General features: G+C 39.5%; 1 protein-coding gene across 1 annotated transcript; it reads right to left on the reverse strand.

The window, feature by feature from the left end:
• Positions 1-1,019: 1,019 nt before the first annotated feature.
• Positions 1,020-20,591, reverse strand: LOC124280811 (probable alpha-ketoglutarate-dependent hypophosphite dioxygenase). The gene is made up of 12 exons (XM_046716791.1): positions 20,577-20,591; positions 18,852-18,867; positions 16,041-16,159; positions 14,038-14,175; positions 12,641-12,790; positions 12,035-12,141; positions 10,457-10,508; positions 6,481-6,548; positions 4,375-4,441; positions 2,869-2,981; positions 2,332-2,431; positions 1,020-1,415 (listed from the first exon to the last, which is right to left on the reverse strand). The coding sequence occupies exons 1-12, from the start codon at positions 20,589-20,591 to the stop codon at positions 1,356-1,358; spliced, it is 1,005 nt and encodes a 334-aa protein (XP_046572747.1). The 3' UTR covers positions 1,020-1,355.
• Positions 20,592-21,082: the final 491 nt, after the last annotated feature.

Here is a 21,082-nt window from a genome sequence, read left to right on the forward strand (position 1 = left end):
TGATCTTAGCACTACGATGGTTGTAACTCCCATACTCTAACATAGACTTAAGACAATCTTAGCACTACCATGGTTGTAACTCCCATACTCTAACATAGACTTAAGACAATCTTAGCACTACCATGGTTGTAACTCCCATACTCTAACATAGACTTAAGATAATCTTAGCGCTCCGATGGTTGTAACTCCCATACTCTAACATAGATTTCAGATAATCTTAACACTACCATGGTTGTAACTCCCATACTCTAACATAGACTTAAGATAATCTTAGCGCTACCATGGTTGTAACTCCCATACTCTAACATAGACTTAAGATAATCTTAGCACTACGATGGTTGTAACTCCCATACTCTTAACATAGACTTTAGATAATCTTAGCACTATGATGGTTGTAACTCCCATACTCTAACATAGACTTAAGATGATCTTAGCACTACGATGGTTGTAACTCCCATACTCTAACATAGACTTAAGATAATCTTAGCGCTAAAGCAGCTTTGTGTATCCTGATCACTAAGAGCATTTCTTCATATAATGGTTGGGGCGATGGGGTAGCCTTGTGGTTCAAGTGTTCGCTTGTTATGCCAAAGACCCAAGTTCGATTCCCCACATAGGTACGCTATGTGAAGCCTATTACTGGTGTCCCACGCTGTGATATTGTTGGAATATTGCTAAAAGCGGCGTAAACCCATACTCACTCATATACCGTATATTACCGTCTATAAGACGACCCCATGGATAAGACGACCCCCAAACTTGACCCTTAAAATCAGTGTCAAAATGGTATGTTTCGTGCATAAGTCTATCCCCCACGATGGGGTCCTAATCGCGGCAAACACAGACCACAGACAACTGGCAGTTACCAATAATTATAACTTTGGTCCACATTATTCAAGGAATTCACAATCATATATATTGCAGTTGCTGCCTCAGCATAATACTACTTCACTGGATTTCCGTGAGGTGTATACGTCACTCACTCACTCACTCTACGTAAGAAGACAATTCTTGCTTGATAGATTCAACCTTTTATTCCTTTCAAATCACAGTCTCAAGTCAGTTGCAAACAGTTTATTTACCCTGCAACCAACCTGGTGAACAAAAAGTTAATTAACATGTAATCACCTCAAGATTACAGCCAGTGGTTTCACATCATCCAAAAGACATTTCATGCTTTAAAAAAAACATGACAGTAAAATAACAAAATTGTCTGCCATATTTTCACTATTCTTTTATTTTAAAAAAAGCAATAATTGACTTGGCATGTCTTGATGCATTATCCAGCATGACTGCTTCCTTATGTAGGTGACGCCAACGCTGTCGGTGTCAAATGGGGATGAAGGGCAGGGGTGTTAGACGGCCCAGGCTGGGTCGTAGACAATAGGGAAGAACTGGCCCTCCATCTTGTTACCCTGACAACAAAATAAACAAATTCCACATTTTATTTGTGTAGAAAAAAAAACCCATTTAAACATTGAAGGGAGTGAGTTTAGTTTTAAGCCACACTCGGCAATATTCCAGCTATATGGCTGCGGTCTGTAAACAATCGAGTCTGGACCAGACAATCCAGTAATCAACACCATGAGCATCGATCTGCGCAATTGGGAACCGATGACATGTGTCAACCAAGACAGCGAGCCTGACCACCCGATCCCGGTAGTCGCCTCTTAAGACAAGCATGGGTTACTGATAATCATTTCTAACCTGGACCTTCACGGGTTTAAGCACATAGGCATAAATAAGATATACTTAGGTGCCATAGTTACCCTGGTAAGTGTTAAGTAAAAATTACAAGTGGGATTACTCATTTAAGTCATAGTGGTCAAAGATCAAGCATTAGAGAAAACAAACTTCGAAATACAAGAGAATTTTGTAAGAATTCAGCAGTGCTATTCACTGCAGAGTGTAAAATCTGTATAACGAAATACCGACCTTTTTAGTTTCGTTATTATTTACAGTCAGATTGGTTTCGGGGCTGATTACGGCAATTGGTTGCTCATTACAGCAAGTATGGTACTAATAATTCATAAAAACGTTTTTTCTGAATTTCAAATATTTACATTCTGCTGAGGAACCTATTGAATGGGTTATTAGAGACATATAAACACGAAAGGTCATTGATTATCAATTTTTATGACTATATCACTTTGTGAACAGCAAAAGTGTATCTTACAAAAATAAATACAGGCTTATCTTAAAGTGGTATTCCATGTTGATATAAAGGTCTAGTGCTTTCTCTTTCTGGGTGAGTATGAAGAGTATTACCAATTCCACTTGTTATACTTCGCTAAATATATAGTTGTGTAATACGTTCACAAGTCCAACTACCTTTGGAACAGAAATTCCTTTGAGCAATTCCTCATCAGAGTCCGATCTGACTCCGTCAGCAAAGTAATTCAGCACGGCAGCTCGGCGGGGCACATCGGATCTGGGGTAGAGGAGACAATGGATCAGTTTAGGTGAACGTAGAACTCTACACCCAGTATGGATCAAGACTTGATGCTTTTGTTTTGTGTATTTGTGAGCGAGTGAGGATTGACGCTGATTTCAAACATATTTCAATATAGCAATATCACAGTTAGCGACACCAGAAATGGGCTCCACACATTGTACCCATGTGGGGAATTGAACCTGGGTCTTCAGTTTGATGAGTGAACGCTTTAACCACTAGGCTACCCCCCACTCAGTATAAGGAACACACATCTGCCCACAAACTGAACATGAACGGCATGACAAGTGAACGCTTATGATACACCACTGCCCAAGTTTCTGTTGAAGTTGACACACTCGGAGTAGCGTGGCATGTTTTACCAGTCACGAGTGATGCCAGTGTGGATAGTCTGCTGGAAACTAGTTTCTACTCACTTGTTGCCATAGGAACCATGAACGGCCAGTGCATGATGGAAGCTGGCATGGCCCTTCTTCAGGTTGCCTGTGATTGGCTTAAAGGCTGCTTTCTCTTCGTCGTTCAGGATTGTCTGAAACAGGAACATCCTGACTATGGGTGTTGAAGAACGTTTGACACATTTTAGATCGCCATCGCCGCTTGTATTGGATTTTACTAGAATTTAGTATCATGCTGTGATGTTTTACCTTAACAGACCTGACAAACCCATGATTGTAGACACTGACCATTTGATCCCCATTTTAGATTGCAATTAAACTCCTGAGAGATTCACCCTGCAGTGAATGGGTACCCAGTGGGATAAGTCATATGACTATTAACCGTCTAGGACTTCACAGGCAACTTGAGTTATCCAGGTTATTCTTTTGCAACTTGTTTGAGTTTAAATCGTAGATTGACTGGACTATTAATAATGTGTAGGGCATTTAGCATGCACAAGCGTGTGGACAACAGGTGCTTCACAAACAGCCATTATTATTATTACAACAGGGATGCTGCATGACAGAGTTTGATTTTTCATGGTTCATCCGTGACATCCTACACCTGAAGCGACCGCCTCCGTGGTGTAGTGGTTAGAGCGTCCGCCCGGAGAGAGGAAGGTTGCGGGTTCGATCCCCTGCCGCGTCATACCAAAAGACGTTAAAATATGGTACTTGTTGGTCCCTGCCTGGCGCTCGGCACTAATTGGTACAACAAGGACTGGTCGGCTCAGAGTCAGTATAATGTGTCTGAGTGGGGTATTCATGCTTCACTGCGGCATGGTATCTCAGTGGACTAGCACTATAAAACGAGCTTAAGTCTGGGCTAGTACAAGCAGCCGCACATACCCGCAAATACACATACACACACATGCATGTCGTCATATGAGCGAAATATTCTCAAGCACGAAGTTAAACCTAATTTCACCTCACCTCACCTCACTTACACCTGAAGCACAAGTTTGATAGATGTCATTTTGAGTGAGTGAGTGAGTTTAGTTTTACGCCGCACTCGGCAATATTCCAGCTATATGGCGTCAGTCTGTAAATAATCGAGTCTGGGCCAGACAATCCAGTGATGAGCATCGATCAGCACTATTGGGAACCGATGACATGTGTCAACCAAGTCAGCGAGCCTGACCACCCGATCCTGTTAGTCGCCTCTTACGACAAGCATAGTTGCCTTTTGTAGCAAGCATGGGTTGCTGAAGACCTATCTACCCCGGATCTTCACGGGATAGATGTCATTTTGATGTAACAGGTACTAATTTGACATTGTTTTATTCAGTTCATATACCAAGAACCTAGTTTGGTCAACACAGCGAGCATTATTAACCAAATCTGGTTTTACACTTATCTACAGTACAACTTCACACCGTGTATCCATGTGGGGAACGGAATCTGGACCTTGGCTGTGATAGATGAGCACTCTAACCGTCCAACTACCACCCCATCTCCGGTAGTCAACTAGCTATGTCATAAACACACCTGGATGGACTCCATGTCAGCGAAGTTGAAGTCCGTCACTGGGAGAGGGTTGCCATTCCTGGTCCATCTGAAACACAAATCAGCTGTACTATAATACACTGTGTCACATTTAATAAAAACAAGGTTATCTCGTAACTGTTTGAAAGACTGTTCACTGGATTGTCTGGTCCAGACTCGATTATTTACAAACCGCTGCCATATAGCTGGAATATTGCTGAGTGGGGCATAAAACTAAACTCCCTCACTCACTCACTCACTTACTTTAGGTATTCTGCAGCTGTAGAACACCATAACAACTCGAGCTAGTGGCATGAATTTTATGTTCATGTGTTGAAAATGTTAAATACTGTAATCTGATGAATTAAAATGGACAGATCACAAACCACCAAACTCAGTTTGAAATCGACCATGGAAGAGGATATCTATCCATTCTTTCATTGTATTGTCAGGCAAATTTGTGTTGTAAGTAGTAAAAACGAAATTGCACTAATACTTTCCGACACTAATTGTTCAAATGTTATAAGCAGCGATGTTTACAGTTGTTGATTGTTATATTTCCAGAAAACTTTTGTTTGTTTGTTAATGGCATGTCTTTCTCCTCATGATTGTTATATTTATGTGGCGGTGGGGTAGCCTAGTGGTTAAAGCGTTCGCTTGTCACGCCGACGGCCCGGGTTCGATTCCCAACATGGGTACAATTTGTGAAGCCCATTTCTGGTGTCCCCCGCCGTGATATTGCTGGAATATTGCTAAAAACGGCGTAAAACCATACTCAGTCAGTCAGTTATATTTATACCATATATGTACCGGTACAGAGGCCCAGATAAGCTGCGTATCCGGGTAAAATACGCATAGAAAATTTCCAATTACGCATTGAAAAATAATTGTTGCGTACTAATTACGCATTTAAAATGTTAAATACACAAAAAGTTTAAAACAAATGCGTACGGAATATATTTATAAAAATGATAAATGAAAAAGACATCGATTGCTATCATGTTGTACTGTTAGTATAGGATGAGTGATTTTCTATGAAATCATTTCCATTATATTTAAGTTGGTTTTGATTAGGTATGACATAAGGCAGAACATACCTGCTTAGAAAACTTACTCAATGACGTAATACTTAGGTGAGTAAAATGACTGAAATACGCACATATTTGAAAGCAGTGGGTAACGGAAAATGAAATACCCACTCAACATTCATAATACCCACTCCAAAAAAATACAGTGGGTACAGTACCCACATGAGCTAAATCTTATCTGGAGCTCTGTATGTTTCCCGGAGCCGTATTCAGATAAGCTTGTTTATCAATCCGATTCCACGTTGGGAAATAAATATGTTTAAACCATTGGTAAGACATCCAGCTAAGGCAGTAAAGGAGGAAAGGTGAGGCACCTTCATGGACGTCCTATCGGGACCAGAGTGTTACCAGAGACATTATTGGATCATCATCCATTTCCAGTTGGGACTTTGTTCTTAAGACAATTGTGCAATAGGAATACACAATGCCATTTAGAAATGCCACACTCATCAAATTACACTTTCTCAGTGAACTACAGATTTTGGTTCTTCTGCTGGGTTGAGCCCCTTCTGGGATTCAAACCCACACCGTCAGAGTCAGGCACGTAATCGCCACCACACATAAAGTCAGCCATCTAGCCCACTCAGCCACTACAGCTTCCAATGTGATAGAGGTGAGGTGAAATTAGGGTTAACGTCGTGCTTGAGAATATTTCGTGCTTGAGACGACGTACATGCATGTGTATGTGTGTGTGCGGCTGCTTGTACTAGCCCAGACTGAAGCTGGTTTTATAGTGCTAGCTCACTGAGATACCATGCCGCAGTGAAGCATGAATACCTCAGACACATTATACGACTCCGAGCCGACCAGTCCTTGTTGTACCCATTAATGCTGAGCGCCAGGCAGGGACCAACAAGTACCATATTTTAACGTCTTTTGGTATGACGTGGTCGGGGTTCAAACTTGCGACCTTCTGCTGTCCGGGGTGGACGCTCTAACCACTACACCACGGAGGCGGTACCAATGTGATGTATATGAAAGGATAAGTGAAAGAAACTAATCATGATAGACATCTTATTACTTGTGTGAGCCTGGGATGTACTTGAGAGCCCCGTTCTGTTCGAACTGTTCATCCAGCGCTATGTGCACCTGAAACAGGTAGAATACAGCCAGGCTAGTCCAGGTCAAGTCATTCTCATTTAAAGATATCTTATTGTTTAAACAATTAAAATATATATTATTTCAGTGTTTGTATAAATATTGTTTAAAAATTATATTTAGATTGAAAATAACCTTTTTAACATCTTTGGTTTTTTTTAAATTATTCAAAAATTATTCAGGGTTATCTTTGAGAAATATCCTGCCAACATTTTCATGTTAGATTTGCTTCCTGACTGTTGGTGGGGTGAAGTCATGTTTTTAATTATTCCGGTAGTCAGAAGATAACCTGAGGTTGTTAATGCTACTCGAAAAAAGTTAAAGAACAGTTGATTAATTCATATTATAATAGTCATTCTGTCGTGACATTCTATATGCATAAGCGCAGTGTATGAAATAAGGCCCGTCCAACCGCCTGAGATGGGTTAAATTTCAGATGGAGGGTCTAGATTCACAGCTAGCCAGCCTGATAGTTATATATACGTCTGAGTCATATCTTGGTGTCTGGTCTGGTTAAATCCATTTTGGGCTGGTAACAGTTTGAAGTTATCAGCCGTGATGTCTGGCTGGGGTTTTGGCTGATTTCATACGCTGTTAAACGTCAGTGACTAGATCCATGAAGGGATGTGTTCGGTAGATGGTAGTGTTGGGAATTGTTTAAAATCTCATAATTGATGATTGGTCCATTACAACCGATCAATCATCGAAAATAATTGGTTAGCGTCATTTATCAAATGTTCCTTTTGTCTTTGTAAAAAATAAAGAAAAAACATGTAGTAATTTGTTGTTTTTTTGCAAATTAAAGAACCACTAAACTTTGTTTTTTGTTACTCTTTTAACCATTACATATGAAAGATTTGTGGTTAGTCTTATGCGGAACACCAAATTTATTCTTTAAAAACTTGTGGTTAATTAATACCGAGCGATTAAAAGTGGCCAAAAAGTGGCCTGCTTCCCTCTCGCCCGCCAACGAAACCACAGACAGGTTACGTAACTCTGTCGCCAGAGCACTGCAGTGACGTCATATGAGGAACGATTTTCAGTTAGGTGTATAGAAAGTGTGTAGCACGCTCATCATTTTGATGATTTTCGACATGAACGACGACATGCCGAATCGTTGCTTTGTCGTCAATTGCTCCTAGGGGTCGGGTGATGGTGTCACCATGCACAGATTTCCACAGGACCCCGCAGTTCGTACTAAATGGGTTATGTTTGTGAGTGCGAAACGAGCGTTGTGGAAGCCTGAAACGATATCTTACTTGTGTTCAGATCGCTTCACGGAAGTTAAAGAATCAAAACTACATACTAGTTATAGTAAAATATGTATATGATTGATGACCATAAAGATTTTCCATAAGACAACTTGTAACATAACGATTTCTTCCTCGGAAGTGAGGTTGTGGTCGAAGTAACAATAATATTGTAAGTAGTATTATATTGACACCCACCTCGCTGCCAGGAGAGAAATTGTTATGTTATACGCTATGTCATGCAAAATCCTATTGGCCATCAATAAAATACATATTTTACTACCAGTAGAAAGTAGTTTTGATTTTGTAACTCGGTGAAAACAAACCTAAATAGCATTTATCCACAGACTGGCGGATGTTCCAGACAGGGCCGCCATTTTGAAAATCGTAAAGTCTGTTAGAATTAATGAGATTATAGTTTGTTTTCATCAAGTTAGAAAATCAAAACTACTTTCTACTAAAAGTTAAATATGTATTGGAATCATAACCAAAAGGATTTTGCATGACACAACTTATGACATAACGATTTCTTCCACGGAAGGCAGGTGGGGGTCGAAGTCACAATACTGCTTGCCGATAAATTTCTTGCTACATTTACATGGTTAATGTCCACTCACCAGTATGTAGATACTAGTCAATGTGCTGCCTTTATATTTGGTCTTATAATCCTAATTAGTTTATTATCATACTTTTATGCATTTTGAAACTAAATAAAAGCTGACGATCTGCTGATACTTATAGTGAATTTATAACAGAACTGTAATATCTAGACATTTTATAGTTTGCCAATGTGAATCATAATTAGCACACACACCCTAGTGTATGTTGTCTGTCTCATTACACTTCACGCGAAAACAATGATTCTGTTGAATGCTACGACAAATGAATAAAAACAAAATGCAAATATTAAAATTAAAACAGATTAAAGTTATAGGAACAATATCAGGCCATTACCTTGTTTGAGGAATGTATCCATCAATATCCACAAAACTGTTCCAAATGATGTGTCTTTTAACAGTTTAATATACCTGAAAAAAGTGATAAATCTTTTCAGGTATTGGTGTATAGTCTCATTGGTCACCCAAGATAGCACACCTGGCAACTAATTGCATAATGTCCGCCTTTCATTAAAAACAGTAATTTAGTTAGCCAATAATGGGCAATCAATCAATGTATTGCCGGTTAATCCTTTGAAAGAAGGACGTTGTTTTACGCGAGACACCGACGCGGCAGAGTGTATTCAGTATAGATTAGTAAATCTACATACATAAACACTACCTTTTGACAATTCCGCTGTGTAAGATAAAAGTAATTAATCAATCAGCGTGTTATCGGTTAATCCTTTGATCGATGTTTATAATGTTGAATATTTACTCCAGACACAAGAAATGCCAAATGGGAACCTTTGTCGGGTAATCTAAGTGTGTTACCACTAATTATACCTGTTATAAATTCATTAACTGACCATCAAGTGAATGATGACAAATAACATGTGTAGGTTTATACCACCTAACACGGGTTACAACAAGGGAGTATTAATTGCTGTATTGCATGTGAAAACTTATGGGCCGACACTGTTTTGAGAATACAAACAGATTTTTACATGACATGATTAAATATCGAGGTAAAAAACACAGAAATGGGATCAATTTGGATCAGTCATTATACAAATAGGGCCTAACGACACCAATCAATTGTGACAGAAGCGTCTATGAAAACAAGTTGTAACTCGGAAACTAGGCAAAGCAGGAGACAAAATTAAATGACAGTAGATTGTGAGAACATATAGCTTTCATTTTCCACAACAATTGTCACGATTTCAGGTTTATACAAGCCTGTAAACAAGATAATTTAACCCCTAAAATGTAGATGAATTCTGCACAGGCCCTCCAAGCTATTCCTCATATGACGTCACAGAGTCGCGCCGCTCTGATTGGTTGAAATTTCGTTCGCGGGTGAGAATTGTGCACTGTTGTCAAAAAGTTCGATTTAAGTCAATTAAAGGTCGAAATGAGTAGTTTTAATGACGGGGTTTCATTTATAACGATGCCAGTTAGTGATTTATGTATTTTTACCCCCTAGGGTTTATGTGACCTTTAAACAAAATCCATTTGAAAATTTTGCATATTTAAAGGATTATTAGTATGTTAGGAACACAGATTTCCTGGATTCTTTAAGATAAATTCAATCATGACTTGGAACGAGCTTGTGCTTATGAAATGTAAATTTAATGACACAGACAAAAGCAACCTTGTGAAAAATATTGTTCATGCAAACAAGTGTTCCAAGATTGGTTGCGTTCGATTATGAGAAAACATGTTCGATTGCTTGGTCGTTTAGTCACTGCGACCAATCTTCGATTATTTCAATTAATCGGACCACCACTAGTAGATGGCAGGATGGTTGTTGCAAATTTTGGATTAAACGTATTCGCAATGTAATCTGAGTGCTCATTGGTCAGAATGGTAGCCTAAGCAGTCTACTGCTTGATTCATTGGTCGAATATAGCACAGTATTGACAATGAATACAAAACAGGAAATTTCTTGTCTAGCAAGTATCTGTGGCCATATTGGGATTGCCCATACAAGCAAGGGAGGTAAGCAGGTCATTGCAAGCAATGAGGGTAGCAGGCAGGAAGTGCCGCCTACCGTTAAATGCATCATGGGTTTTGTGCGGGTCCAGTACGAATAGTCCTGGTGCCTGCAACACAGCAGTTAGCTCCCTTTGAAGATAGCAAGATTCTTGAGTAGGTAAGTATGACATTAAATATGATATACAAATGTATCATTATCATAAAAAAAATTGTAATAACAAACAACATATTGAAACTCAACAGTGGGAATTGTAACCACAATTATTGTGTTTAAGCGTCAATTACTTTGGCTAGAAAGTAAAGTTTGGAGAAAAGACCCTATGTTACCCGAATCTAAGTGGGGCAGCCAAGTTGGTCAAGATTGGGTCACTGCGTAAGGTGGGGGGCTTTCGTTTCCCCTTTTATTTGGTATTTGCCCTTCTTCTCTAATAAAATGATTGCTAAAAACACATGGTGGTTTTCATGTTGAAGTTAAGTGAAATAGCGGTGCTCTTTGAGTCTTTAGTTTAAGAATCATATGCATGAATGCTTGGTAAGCTGTCATTGCATGACCTTCTTGGAATAAGGGTGCCCCCTTTTGAAATTCTGTCGCCCTGCCCTTTTTGGATCCTAGGGAAAACACTATGATGCATAATGTTGCTTTCAAGGTTATTATTATCGATGCTCATGCTGTTGATCACTGGATTGTCTGGTCCAGACTCGATTATTTACAGACCGCCGCCATTTAGCTGGGATATTGCTGAGTCCGGCGTAAAACTAAACTCACTCACTCACTCACTTCAAGGTTATTGCACTTAGATAAATCAGACATTGCAGTTATTGCAGTCTTTTATGTGACCATATGTAGTGTAGATGTGGACGCCATGATTCCCCCATTTCAGAATGAGGCTCTTTTATACTTGTCATGTGACCATGTACACAGAAGCTAATATTGTATTAAGCTCATTACAGTGGGTGGGGTATTATGTTGCTTTCAAGGTTATTACACTTACATAGCAACATGCATGCAGGAGTGTGAAGCTAGTTGTCCTAGTCCGAACTGAGGCCAGTACAGTGAAACCTGCCATCACCGGCACCTGTCTAATCCGGCACACTGTCAAAACCGGCATAAATTTTGGTCCCCCCATTTTACAACGATATTATGATCATTAAAACATTGTCTAATCCGGCACACTGTCAAAACCGGCATAAATGTTTGGTCCCCCAATTTTAAAACGATATTGTGATCATTAAAACATTGTCTAATCCAGCACCTGTCTATTCCGTATTCCGGGAGGACTTTCCGGTCTCGACAAGCAATTTTAACTGTAATTAACAGTAATTGTTATTTGAACAATGTTTAGTACTGTATAAAGAATAATTATCTGTCATCAACATTGTATTAATTTGTTGCACAATTACAAAACATCAAAGGCATTATATAGATGAAGAGATTGAGAAGTGTAAATGGCAGCCATGTTGGAAAATGATCATCACTGTCTAATCTGGCACCATGTCTAAACCGGCATTATATTTCGGTCAGCCTAGTGGTGAAAGTGTTTGCTTTTCTCAATGAAAGCCCAAGTTTGATTCCTTGTTGGTGTAAAACTATATGCTCTGATTCTGGCATTCAAGATGGTAGACTCCCACTCACCAGGCAACAACCCCACCATGATGTGGGGGTTTAGCAAACAGCTGATCGTGCCAGAATCGGACCGGAACCTCTTTCCCTGATGGGTCTAGCAGCTGAGATGCAGGTACCTGTCAGTAGCAAGGATGAAACAGACAGATTTATCAACAACTGAGATGATGTCACACCTACACAAAGTCTTGTATGTTTCATGTGGAAAGTCAAGTCTAAACTAAACAAGGGAGGATGTCCATGTTGTGGAACAGCCTGTTATAATGTCAAACTTACACTGAAGGGAGGAAGGATAAATCATGGAACAGCTCTGCTATAATGTCATACAACACCTGGGGGGAGGAAGGATAAATCATAGTAAAGCTCTGCTATAATGTCATACAGCAACTGAGGGAAGGAAGGATAAATCATGGAACAGCTCTACTATAATATCATACTTACAACCACCGAGGGGAGGAAGGCCAGATCATGGAACAGCTCTGCTATAATGTCATACTTACAACCACCGAGGGGAGGAAGGCCAGATCATGGAACAGCTCTGCTATAATGTCATACTTACAACCACCGAGGGGAGGAAGGTCAGATCATGGAACAGCTCTGCTATAATGTCATACTTACAACCACCGAGGGGAGGAAGGTCAGATCATGGAACATCTTGGTCATCCGCCAGTGTCCCAGACAGTGCATGAGTACCCGTGTAGGGTCTCCAGTTTGGTTGCTATGGTATTCATACAACAAGTCCATCCCTGGGTGTTTTTCGTCCTTATTCTGGTGGACATGAAACAGAGGATATCAGAGATATAAGATGTCTGCCACAACAGCTCTCAGCTAGAGGTAGTAGTACCGAGGTGGTGTAATTATAAATTTAAACAAGAAGACAAAGTCATCAAAATCCCCTGCAACGGCAAAATACTCTTTATGAATATGTCTACTAGTTATGATTATGTCAGATGTTTTGGAGTGTATACAGCAAAGTGGAAGGAGAGTAGTGAAAGGTTTTTAAGATCTGCTCCAGAAAGGAGCACTACCACCAAATTCAATTTAAGCCTAACTTGTTGCCATGGAAATGCAACAAGATGACATCATGTACAGTTTAGGAGATCTGCTCCAGACAAGATGACATCCTCATAGTCACAGCCTAAATCACGTTTCCATGAAAACCGCCAAAATAAAATTCATATCTAGGTCTAACCCCCCAAAGGCACATCTAGGGATCATTCTTGACATATGTACCAAGTTTGATGAAGCTAGCATGTATAGTTTGGGAGATCTGCTCCGGACAAGATGACATCGTCATAGTCACAGCCTAAATCACGTTTCCATGGAAACCGCAAAAAATAAAATTCGCATCTGGGTCTAACTCCCAAAAGGCACATCTAGGGATCACGCTTGACATGTGTACCAAGTTTGGTTAAGCTATCACCCATAGATTAGGAGATATGCTTCGGACAAAGTGTGACGGACGCACAGACGGACGGAACTCGTTTCTATATCTATTTCTAATAATAAAGCCTTTTCCAACAAATTGTTTAGAGGCGCTCAAGACAAAAGCAATGTCAAAAAGCTGTGTTTTTATAATTCGTTTGACCTGTTCGAATTCCCATGTCCTGGATGTCTGGAAAAAGATCTGTCTGATAGGCTTTTTGTGGTCTTTCTTTTCATAATAATAATTCCCATCATGGATCATGGTTCTCAGTAATTATTACTAAAAACCAGCTATCTGCTGGATGTAGAATTTATACAAATCATAGTAAGTATCTTGTATAGTCTGTCTCACAGTCCCTGAACCACATTATTTTCCCTTCTGCCTATTCCTCCCTGCAATGCTGAAGTCCTAAATAAAGCAAGTCTAGATTTACCCTGAATTTCCCAACTCACTGGGCTCCTTTTCAATATAAATAGGTTTTTTTGTTTCTATCAAAACTATATATATATTCAGGGACTAAGCATTATCTTGTACAGAACAGCTTTCAGCTAGAGGTCGCGTCAATCGTCAGTGGCTGTACTGTGCTCACCGTGAAGTACTTGTAGTCATCCAGTATTCTGTCGCACTGTTCTGCTGAGAGAATCGGCACATTGAGAAGGTAGCCATCTTTGTTGAACTGGGCAATCTGGTCATCTGTCAAACGGAACTTGGACCAGTCAGACTTGTTCTGCAACAAGGACCACAATATAATGTTCAATCTCTAGCATATGGTGATTACTTGCTTGATAGCGTTGTTAGCAACAACACCGAAACCAGGGGTGGAAATAACTTTAAAATTGCTACAGTCCGTTTGGCTCAAAAGCAGACCGATGAAGTGCAATCTAACTCGAAAACTATCATTAAAATATTGACACAGTTCACTATTTGTTACGAGGGAGGAGTGCAGAGAAAGGGACAGCCAGGTGTTCGAGAAGCACGTTCACAAAGTTATTTATTCATTAACCTGTGCTGTGCCGTCTCCATCCGTTCTCGAACACCTGGAAATGATAGTTTGATAAACAACTTTTCTATTTTTAGGACAAAAATTCTGCAAAAACCTCACAGAGTTGGTGTGATGTTTTGATTATGATCAGCGTTTCATTGAGTATGTTATGTTTATTAGTTTTCGAGTTAGATTGCAATTCATCGGTCCGCTTTTGAGCCAAACGGACTATAGTGTCCTCCGGGAACAGTGGCACATGTAAAATCACTTGCCCTGATAAATTTTCCTCTATACCGTCCGTTTTCTTGTTGATTTTTTAAATAAACAACATAATTAACATTGGAAAGTCAACTGGACACCGGTACAGTGTGATATACAAATTTGCTTGCCTGACAGAAAAAAACACTGGACTCGGACGTCGGGCAATGGGTTATTTCCACCCCTGCGAAACATCTCATGCATTGTCATGAAGAAATTGAACATGAGTGAGTGAGTGAGTGAGTGCATGTTTTTTACGCCACTTTTAGCAATATTCCAGCAATATCACGGCGTGGGACACCAGAAATGGGCTTCACACATTGTACCCATGTGGGGTATCGAATCCAGATCTTCGGGGTGGCGAGTGAAAGCTTTAACCACTAGGCTACCCCACCGCCCCTGAACAACCATAGAACTAACTATCTCCCATGTTCATCACACCAGCTTATAATTTCCATTCAAAGAAGTATTAACGGAGCTAATAAACATAGGGCAATGGTTAAAATTAAACTGCTAACGGTAAAACGGTAAAAATGAATTTAAGACAACAATTTTCTAACTCAGCTTAAATGACCAGTAACAGTGAGTGAGTTTAGTTTTACGCCACACTCAGCAATATTCCAGCTGTATGCTGGCAGTCTGTAAATAGTCGAGTCTGGACCAGACAATCCAGTGATCAGCAGTATGAACACTGATCTACGCAATTAGTTGCCTCTTATGACAAACATGGGTTACTGAAGACCAATTCTAACCCAGATCTTCACGCGTCTGACCAGTAACATTGGTGGGTAAAAAACAAATTCACTAAATTTGAAAGTGTTTGAGAAAATTTGTTTGTTTCGTTTAAAGATGCACTTAGCAATATTCCAGCCATATGGCAACGACCTATAAATAATCGAGTGACAATCCTGTGATCTACATCATGAGCATCAATGTACTCAACTGGGATACGATGACATTTGTGAGAAAATTTGTCTTCATTGAGAAGTGGACCCATGAAGATCTGGGGTAGAATAGGTCTTCAGCAACCCATGCTTGCCACAAAAGGCGACTATGCTTGTCGTAAGAGACGACTAACGGGAACGGGTGGTCAGGCTCGCTGACTTTGTTGACACATGTCATCGGTTCCCAATTGCGCAGATCGATGCTCATGCTGTTGATCACTGGATTGTCTGGTCCAGACTTGATTATTTACAGACCGCCGCCATATAGCTGGAATATTACTGAGTGCGGCGTAAAACTAAACTCACTCACGCACTCATAGAGAAGTGAATGAATGGACAGATGGACAGATGGATGGGTGGAAGGACATACAAAAGGAAGGACCCAGAATGTCGTGCACAGATACATACAGTCACTGGAGGAAACAGGTCACCGACGGCCTCGTGCACGGTGCTGTAGTCGGGCACCCCGGGGGTGGATCTCCTTGGGTGTGGCAGGCATTGTTCTTTCTTCAGTCTCGACACTTTAGCTGAAACACAGATTATCTACTGTTGAGCCTTTTCTGTATCTTAGATGTAACATATGTTATATTTGGGATTACACTTTCTTTGTAAAGTACAGATTCTCGTACTTTTGTTGGTTTGAGTCCCATCCGCCTAGACCGCTCAGCCACCGCGGCTTCCACCAAAAATGGAAGTCGGACAACTAGTAGTCTAGGCTGCGGACTTTGTGTACCCCTCTGATAAGCATTAATTGGCACGGCTCCCACGGCCGAAAGCTATGAAATACATAGATGAAGATCTATGAAGTATCTTAGATGATGCTAAAACATAGTGACACAACAACCAATTTTCATCGTGTGTGTGTGTGTCCGTGCGTGAGTGCATGTGTGTGAGTGACACAGACACAGAGAAAGTTTAGTTTTACGTGGCTTTTAGCAATATTGCAGCAATTTCATGGCGGGGGACACCAGAACTGGGCTTCACACATTGTACCCATGTGGGAAATTGAACCCGTGTCTTTGGTGTGAGAAGAGAATGCTTTAAAGGGCCACTGATGCAGAGCAATTTCCATGGACTGGTTGTTGCTTTTGTTATTGTTTTTCTCCCGTGAGTACCTGGATGATATCCAAGAATTCATGACTGGTTCGTTACCTGTGCTGCGCCACTACCATGCGTAATTGATAGAAAACGTATAGACTGATCAACAAAGATGAAATCTTTTTTACTCGATAATCTTGATGTCGTAAAATTATGTAGACTGTGATGAATAATTTGGTTTCTTATAGAAAAATATTCAGTTTGATAAAAATGCTGATTTTGATGTAAAATTTTTATTTCATAGTAATGTTGACTTTATAAAAATGTTAACGTAAATGGATGTAGAATTTGATTTAAGAAATAGTTTGACCTTGAATTGGGTGAGAAGCCTGATACAATAGCATTGTTTGAAAGTAAGGCTAACTAAGTACATGGAGAGTCTTGGGGAGAGTAGTAAGCTTGGGTTCACTTCTAGTCAATCTAAATGTTGTATTAAATGGCATTATTTTGATAACAAATGAAAACATTTTAAGTTTAACCATCTGCCAGTGGTAAAAAATGTTAGGACTGAAATAACGAAGTCAATGTACATCTATATATTTTGTCTTATAATCGTAATTAGTTTATTATCATATTTGTATGCATTTTGAAACTTAATAAAATGCACACGATCTGCTTATACTTAGTGAATTTATAACATGACTGTAATATCTTGACGTGTATCATATTTCACACACACGCCCTAAGTGCGATCTAGTGTATGTTGTCTGTCTCCTTACCTTTCACGGCAAAAAAAATGATTCTGTTGAATGCCATAACAAATAGATTGACAAATAACATATGTGTAGGTTTACCAGCAAACAAGGGTTACAGCAAGAGAGTAGTAATCGCTGTATTGCATGCAAGTTTGATTGTCTGAAAAAACCCTTATGGGCCGACACTGTTTTGACGATAGGAATGGATCGAACTTCATTGTTACATAAGAAATATATATAAACATTTGCTGTGTACTTATTTAGAAACTGTATATACCTATGTACCTAAGTACAATTTCTGATTTTTTTTTTAGCAATGGCAAAGTGGGGTTGTTTAGTTCATGGATTCAAATATATCAAATGTGTGTTTTTGATATCATAGCATACGTAATAGACATCATATTTTTACATGATTAAATATCGAGGTAAAAAACACAGAAATAGCAGTGTTCACGAATGGTATTTCAAAGTAATAGGACATTGGGTCCTGTAAGTTTAAGATGTCTGTCTGACCCACTGAAAATTCACAGGACCCATGGAATAAAATTAAACACACATTTCAGATTTAATATTTCTTATAATTGGTATTGAAACTATTAACAAACATAAGAAAAATGAAGATAAAATATACAGCAAACAAGTGTCACATGTCACATATAACAACTTCAGTCAAAGTCATTGTGAAATATACAGTCGGACACTCGGGCCGGTGGGTTGTAGACTTCTATCGGAACGTTGGCAAATCTGCCGGATTTGTCAGAGGGTCAGACACTATTCGCGAACACTGAAATAGGATCAAATTGGATCAGTCACTATACCATCCAAACATTTGTAAATCTGAAAATGCCTGCACTGCTGGGATACTTTATTACAATCAAACAAGAACTGTCGGGGATATTTTCATATAATGGCATCTGATGGGCATCCACCCTTCCTAATGTCCCACTGATTAGGTTGAAGAAATTCTGCCAAAGTGGACAGTAGTCAGGGTGGACAGTAGCCCAGTCGAGGGAGCAGACACTGACCAGTTTGCAGCTAGGTTTCGTAATTAGACTGTTGGCGAGAAACATTAATCGCTCTGGATCAGTGGCCCTTTAACTACGAGGCTAGCTCACCGAGGCTACCTCAACGTCCCTCCTTGATATGAGGATAGTTAATCAGTCATGGCTTTACTGCAGTCATATGGAAAAAATCAGCCGTTCTTTCATTCATTTTTTCTAAGCATCATTTCTGCTAAGTATTCTGGAATATTTTTAAAAAAAACAACCCATAAAAGACAAATACAAACATGCACAGTACTACAGCTTCCAAAACACCATGAAATAACCCTTACAATACATCCCCAATATTTTTTTTCTGAAACAGCATTTGCCAGTAGTCCATATACCCAAGGTTTCTCTGCTTCAAGAGATAAAACAAGACCTACCTTGAAGGCTGTTGCTCTAACAATGATAATAAACAACAGGATGTACACGCAAGGGTTTCATGACTGATAACTGCCCCTGTTAAAACCGGTGGTTTATCTCTACAATGGGTCAAGTATGCTACCGAGTTAAATTTGATAAAAACAATGATGGACTGGTGAACTAAACTGACTCTTAGTCTCTGAATATATGTATAACTTTGATAGAAACAAATAATAACTATTAAATTGATAAGGAGAACCAGTGAGATGGGAGACTCAGAACCTGAGAAAATCTAGAGTTGCTTCATTTTGGCTTTGGAAAGGGCAGGGTGGAAGGGAAATAACACCAGGACATCCACTCTACCACAACGCTATATAGGTGGGGTATTTCAGAACATGGTGAAAACTTTTCAATTAGGACTGACCATAACTACTTCATTCATAACATGACAATAGTTGACAAAGTCCAAATCAACAATCAGGGATATAAATCCATGATCACAGGTTCAAAACATGCAACAGATGTCTAAGTCATCAATATCATTTTCTTCTTCCTTTTCAGGAAGAGCTGAAAAAATTTTCAAACCACACTTTTTTAAGAAATATTATTATTTCATTGGTAAAAGAGGAAATGAACCTTTTTCCAGAATTTATGTTTCATTATTCCACCAAGCCTTGAGCTGGTGAACACAGAAGTAACTGCTAAGCAGAGAGACCGTCTACATACCTAATGATGTAATGCTGGTCTTGAGAGGTCGATATCACATTACAGATAACACACAGAGTGTATCAGTGTTACATATATATAGGTCAATAACTGTCCAATTACAACTTGCTTCAAAACCTTGACCTTCATAGTCAACCAATCAGCTGCCAGAACAATCCAGTGTAATGAGTTGCTAAAGTTCATGTAAACTGTGACAAGAACTGGAGTATGTAGAGGACTATACTAGATCTTCTTCTGATGACACGATCTTGTTTCTAAACAACACAATGACGTATCAAATGTTATATTTGGGATTACACTTTCTCAGTCAATACAGGTTCTTGTACTTTTGTTAGGTTGAGTAATCAACACTCTGCGAGTCAGGGCACCAAATCACCAGCGGTCAGTGAGAGAGAGAGAGAGAAAATGTTTATTAAAGTGTCACGTGCTTTTGCAATAAAATACAGTACATAACATTAAAGACATACATTAAACACAAAAAGGACCCGGCTATTTGGCCTATGAGACAAGCATTATCACAGTAATATAATAAAATAAGAGAATGTAAATAAAACACACCATTACATACATTCCAGATTAATAACATGATAGTTTAATCACACAAAAGTTATAAAAGCACTTCACCATATTGACGTAAACGTGCACTCACACGCAAACATGCAATTATGCACTCACTCAACCCCTCATGCAATCCTGCAGTCATCTGCGTCCGCCCGGAGAGCGGAAGGTCGTACCAAAAGACGTTAAAATATGGTACTTGTTGGTCCCTGCCTGGCGCTCGGCATTAATGGGTACAACAAGGGCTGGTCGGCTCGGAGTCAGTATAATGTGTCTGAGTGGGGTATTCATGCTTCACTGCAGCATGGTATCTCAGTGGGCTAGCACTATAAAACCAGCTTAAGTCTGGGCTAGTACAAGCAGCCGCACATACACCACAACACACACGCATGCACGTCGTCATATGAGCGAAATATTCTCAAGTATGACGTTAAACCCAATTTCACCTCACCTCACCTCACCTCACCAGCAGTCATCTATCCCACTCAGCCATCACAACTTCCACTATCGTATTCAACATGACAATATTTTTTTCAAGATGACACCCTTACTTCATTGTAAATAATGAACACAATTAAAATTAATTAATATGAACAAAATTTCAAAACATATACGTAGAGAAACAAATAAAGGAACACGGGAACATTCAAGCGCTCCTTTATTATTTTCCAGTTTTCATCACCACAGCGCTATTCAAAGCTGGTGATGAAAACAATAAAATATTAAAGGAACACTTGAATTTTCTTGTGTTCCTTTATTTGTTTCTATAAGTATATTATTTCTGGGGAGAAATGTTCCTGCAAAGCCTGTTTCACTTAATGAGCAGAGGTAATGCCATTCTGAATATGGGTAGCCAAAAACTGACCTAGTTGTAGCGAGGAACTTGCAGAACATATTCCTGTAAAGTTATATTGACATCTATCATCCATAAGGGAAGATTTGTAAACATTGTACTTATCAGGAGGTA

Source organism: Haliotis rubra, unplaced genomic scaffold (assembly GCF_003918875.1).
Source record: "Haliotis rubra isolate DU_JTF1 unplaced genomic scaffold, ASM391887v1 Scf274, whole genome shotgun sequence".
Taxonomy (NCBI): Eukaryota; Metazoa; Mollusca; class Gastropoda; order Lepetellida; family Haliotidae; genus Haliotis; species Haliotis rubra.

What these genes read in the sequence shown, in the direction of transcription:
- LOC124280811 (XM_046716791.1), bottom strand. An exon ending in CTGACATGGAGTCCATCCAG is followed by an intron (nt 2,982 to 4,374) that starts GTGTGTTTATGA and finishes TTCCTGTTTCAG; the next exon opens with ACAATCCTGAACGACGAAGA. An exon ending in AAGGAATTTCTGTTCCAAAG is followed by an intron (nt 1,416 to 2,331) that starts GTAGTTGGACTT and finishes TTTTGTTGTCAG; the next exon opens with GGTAACAAGATGGAGGGCCA.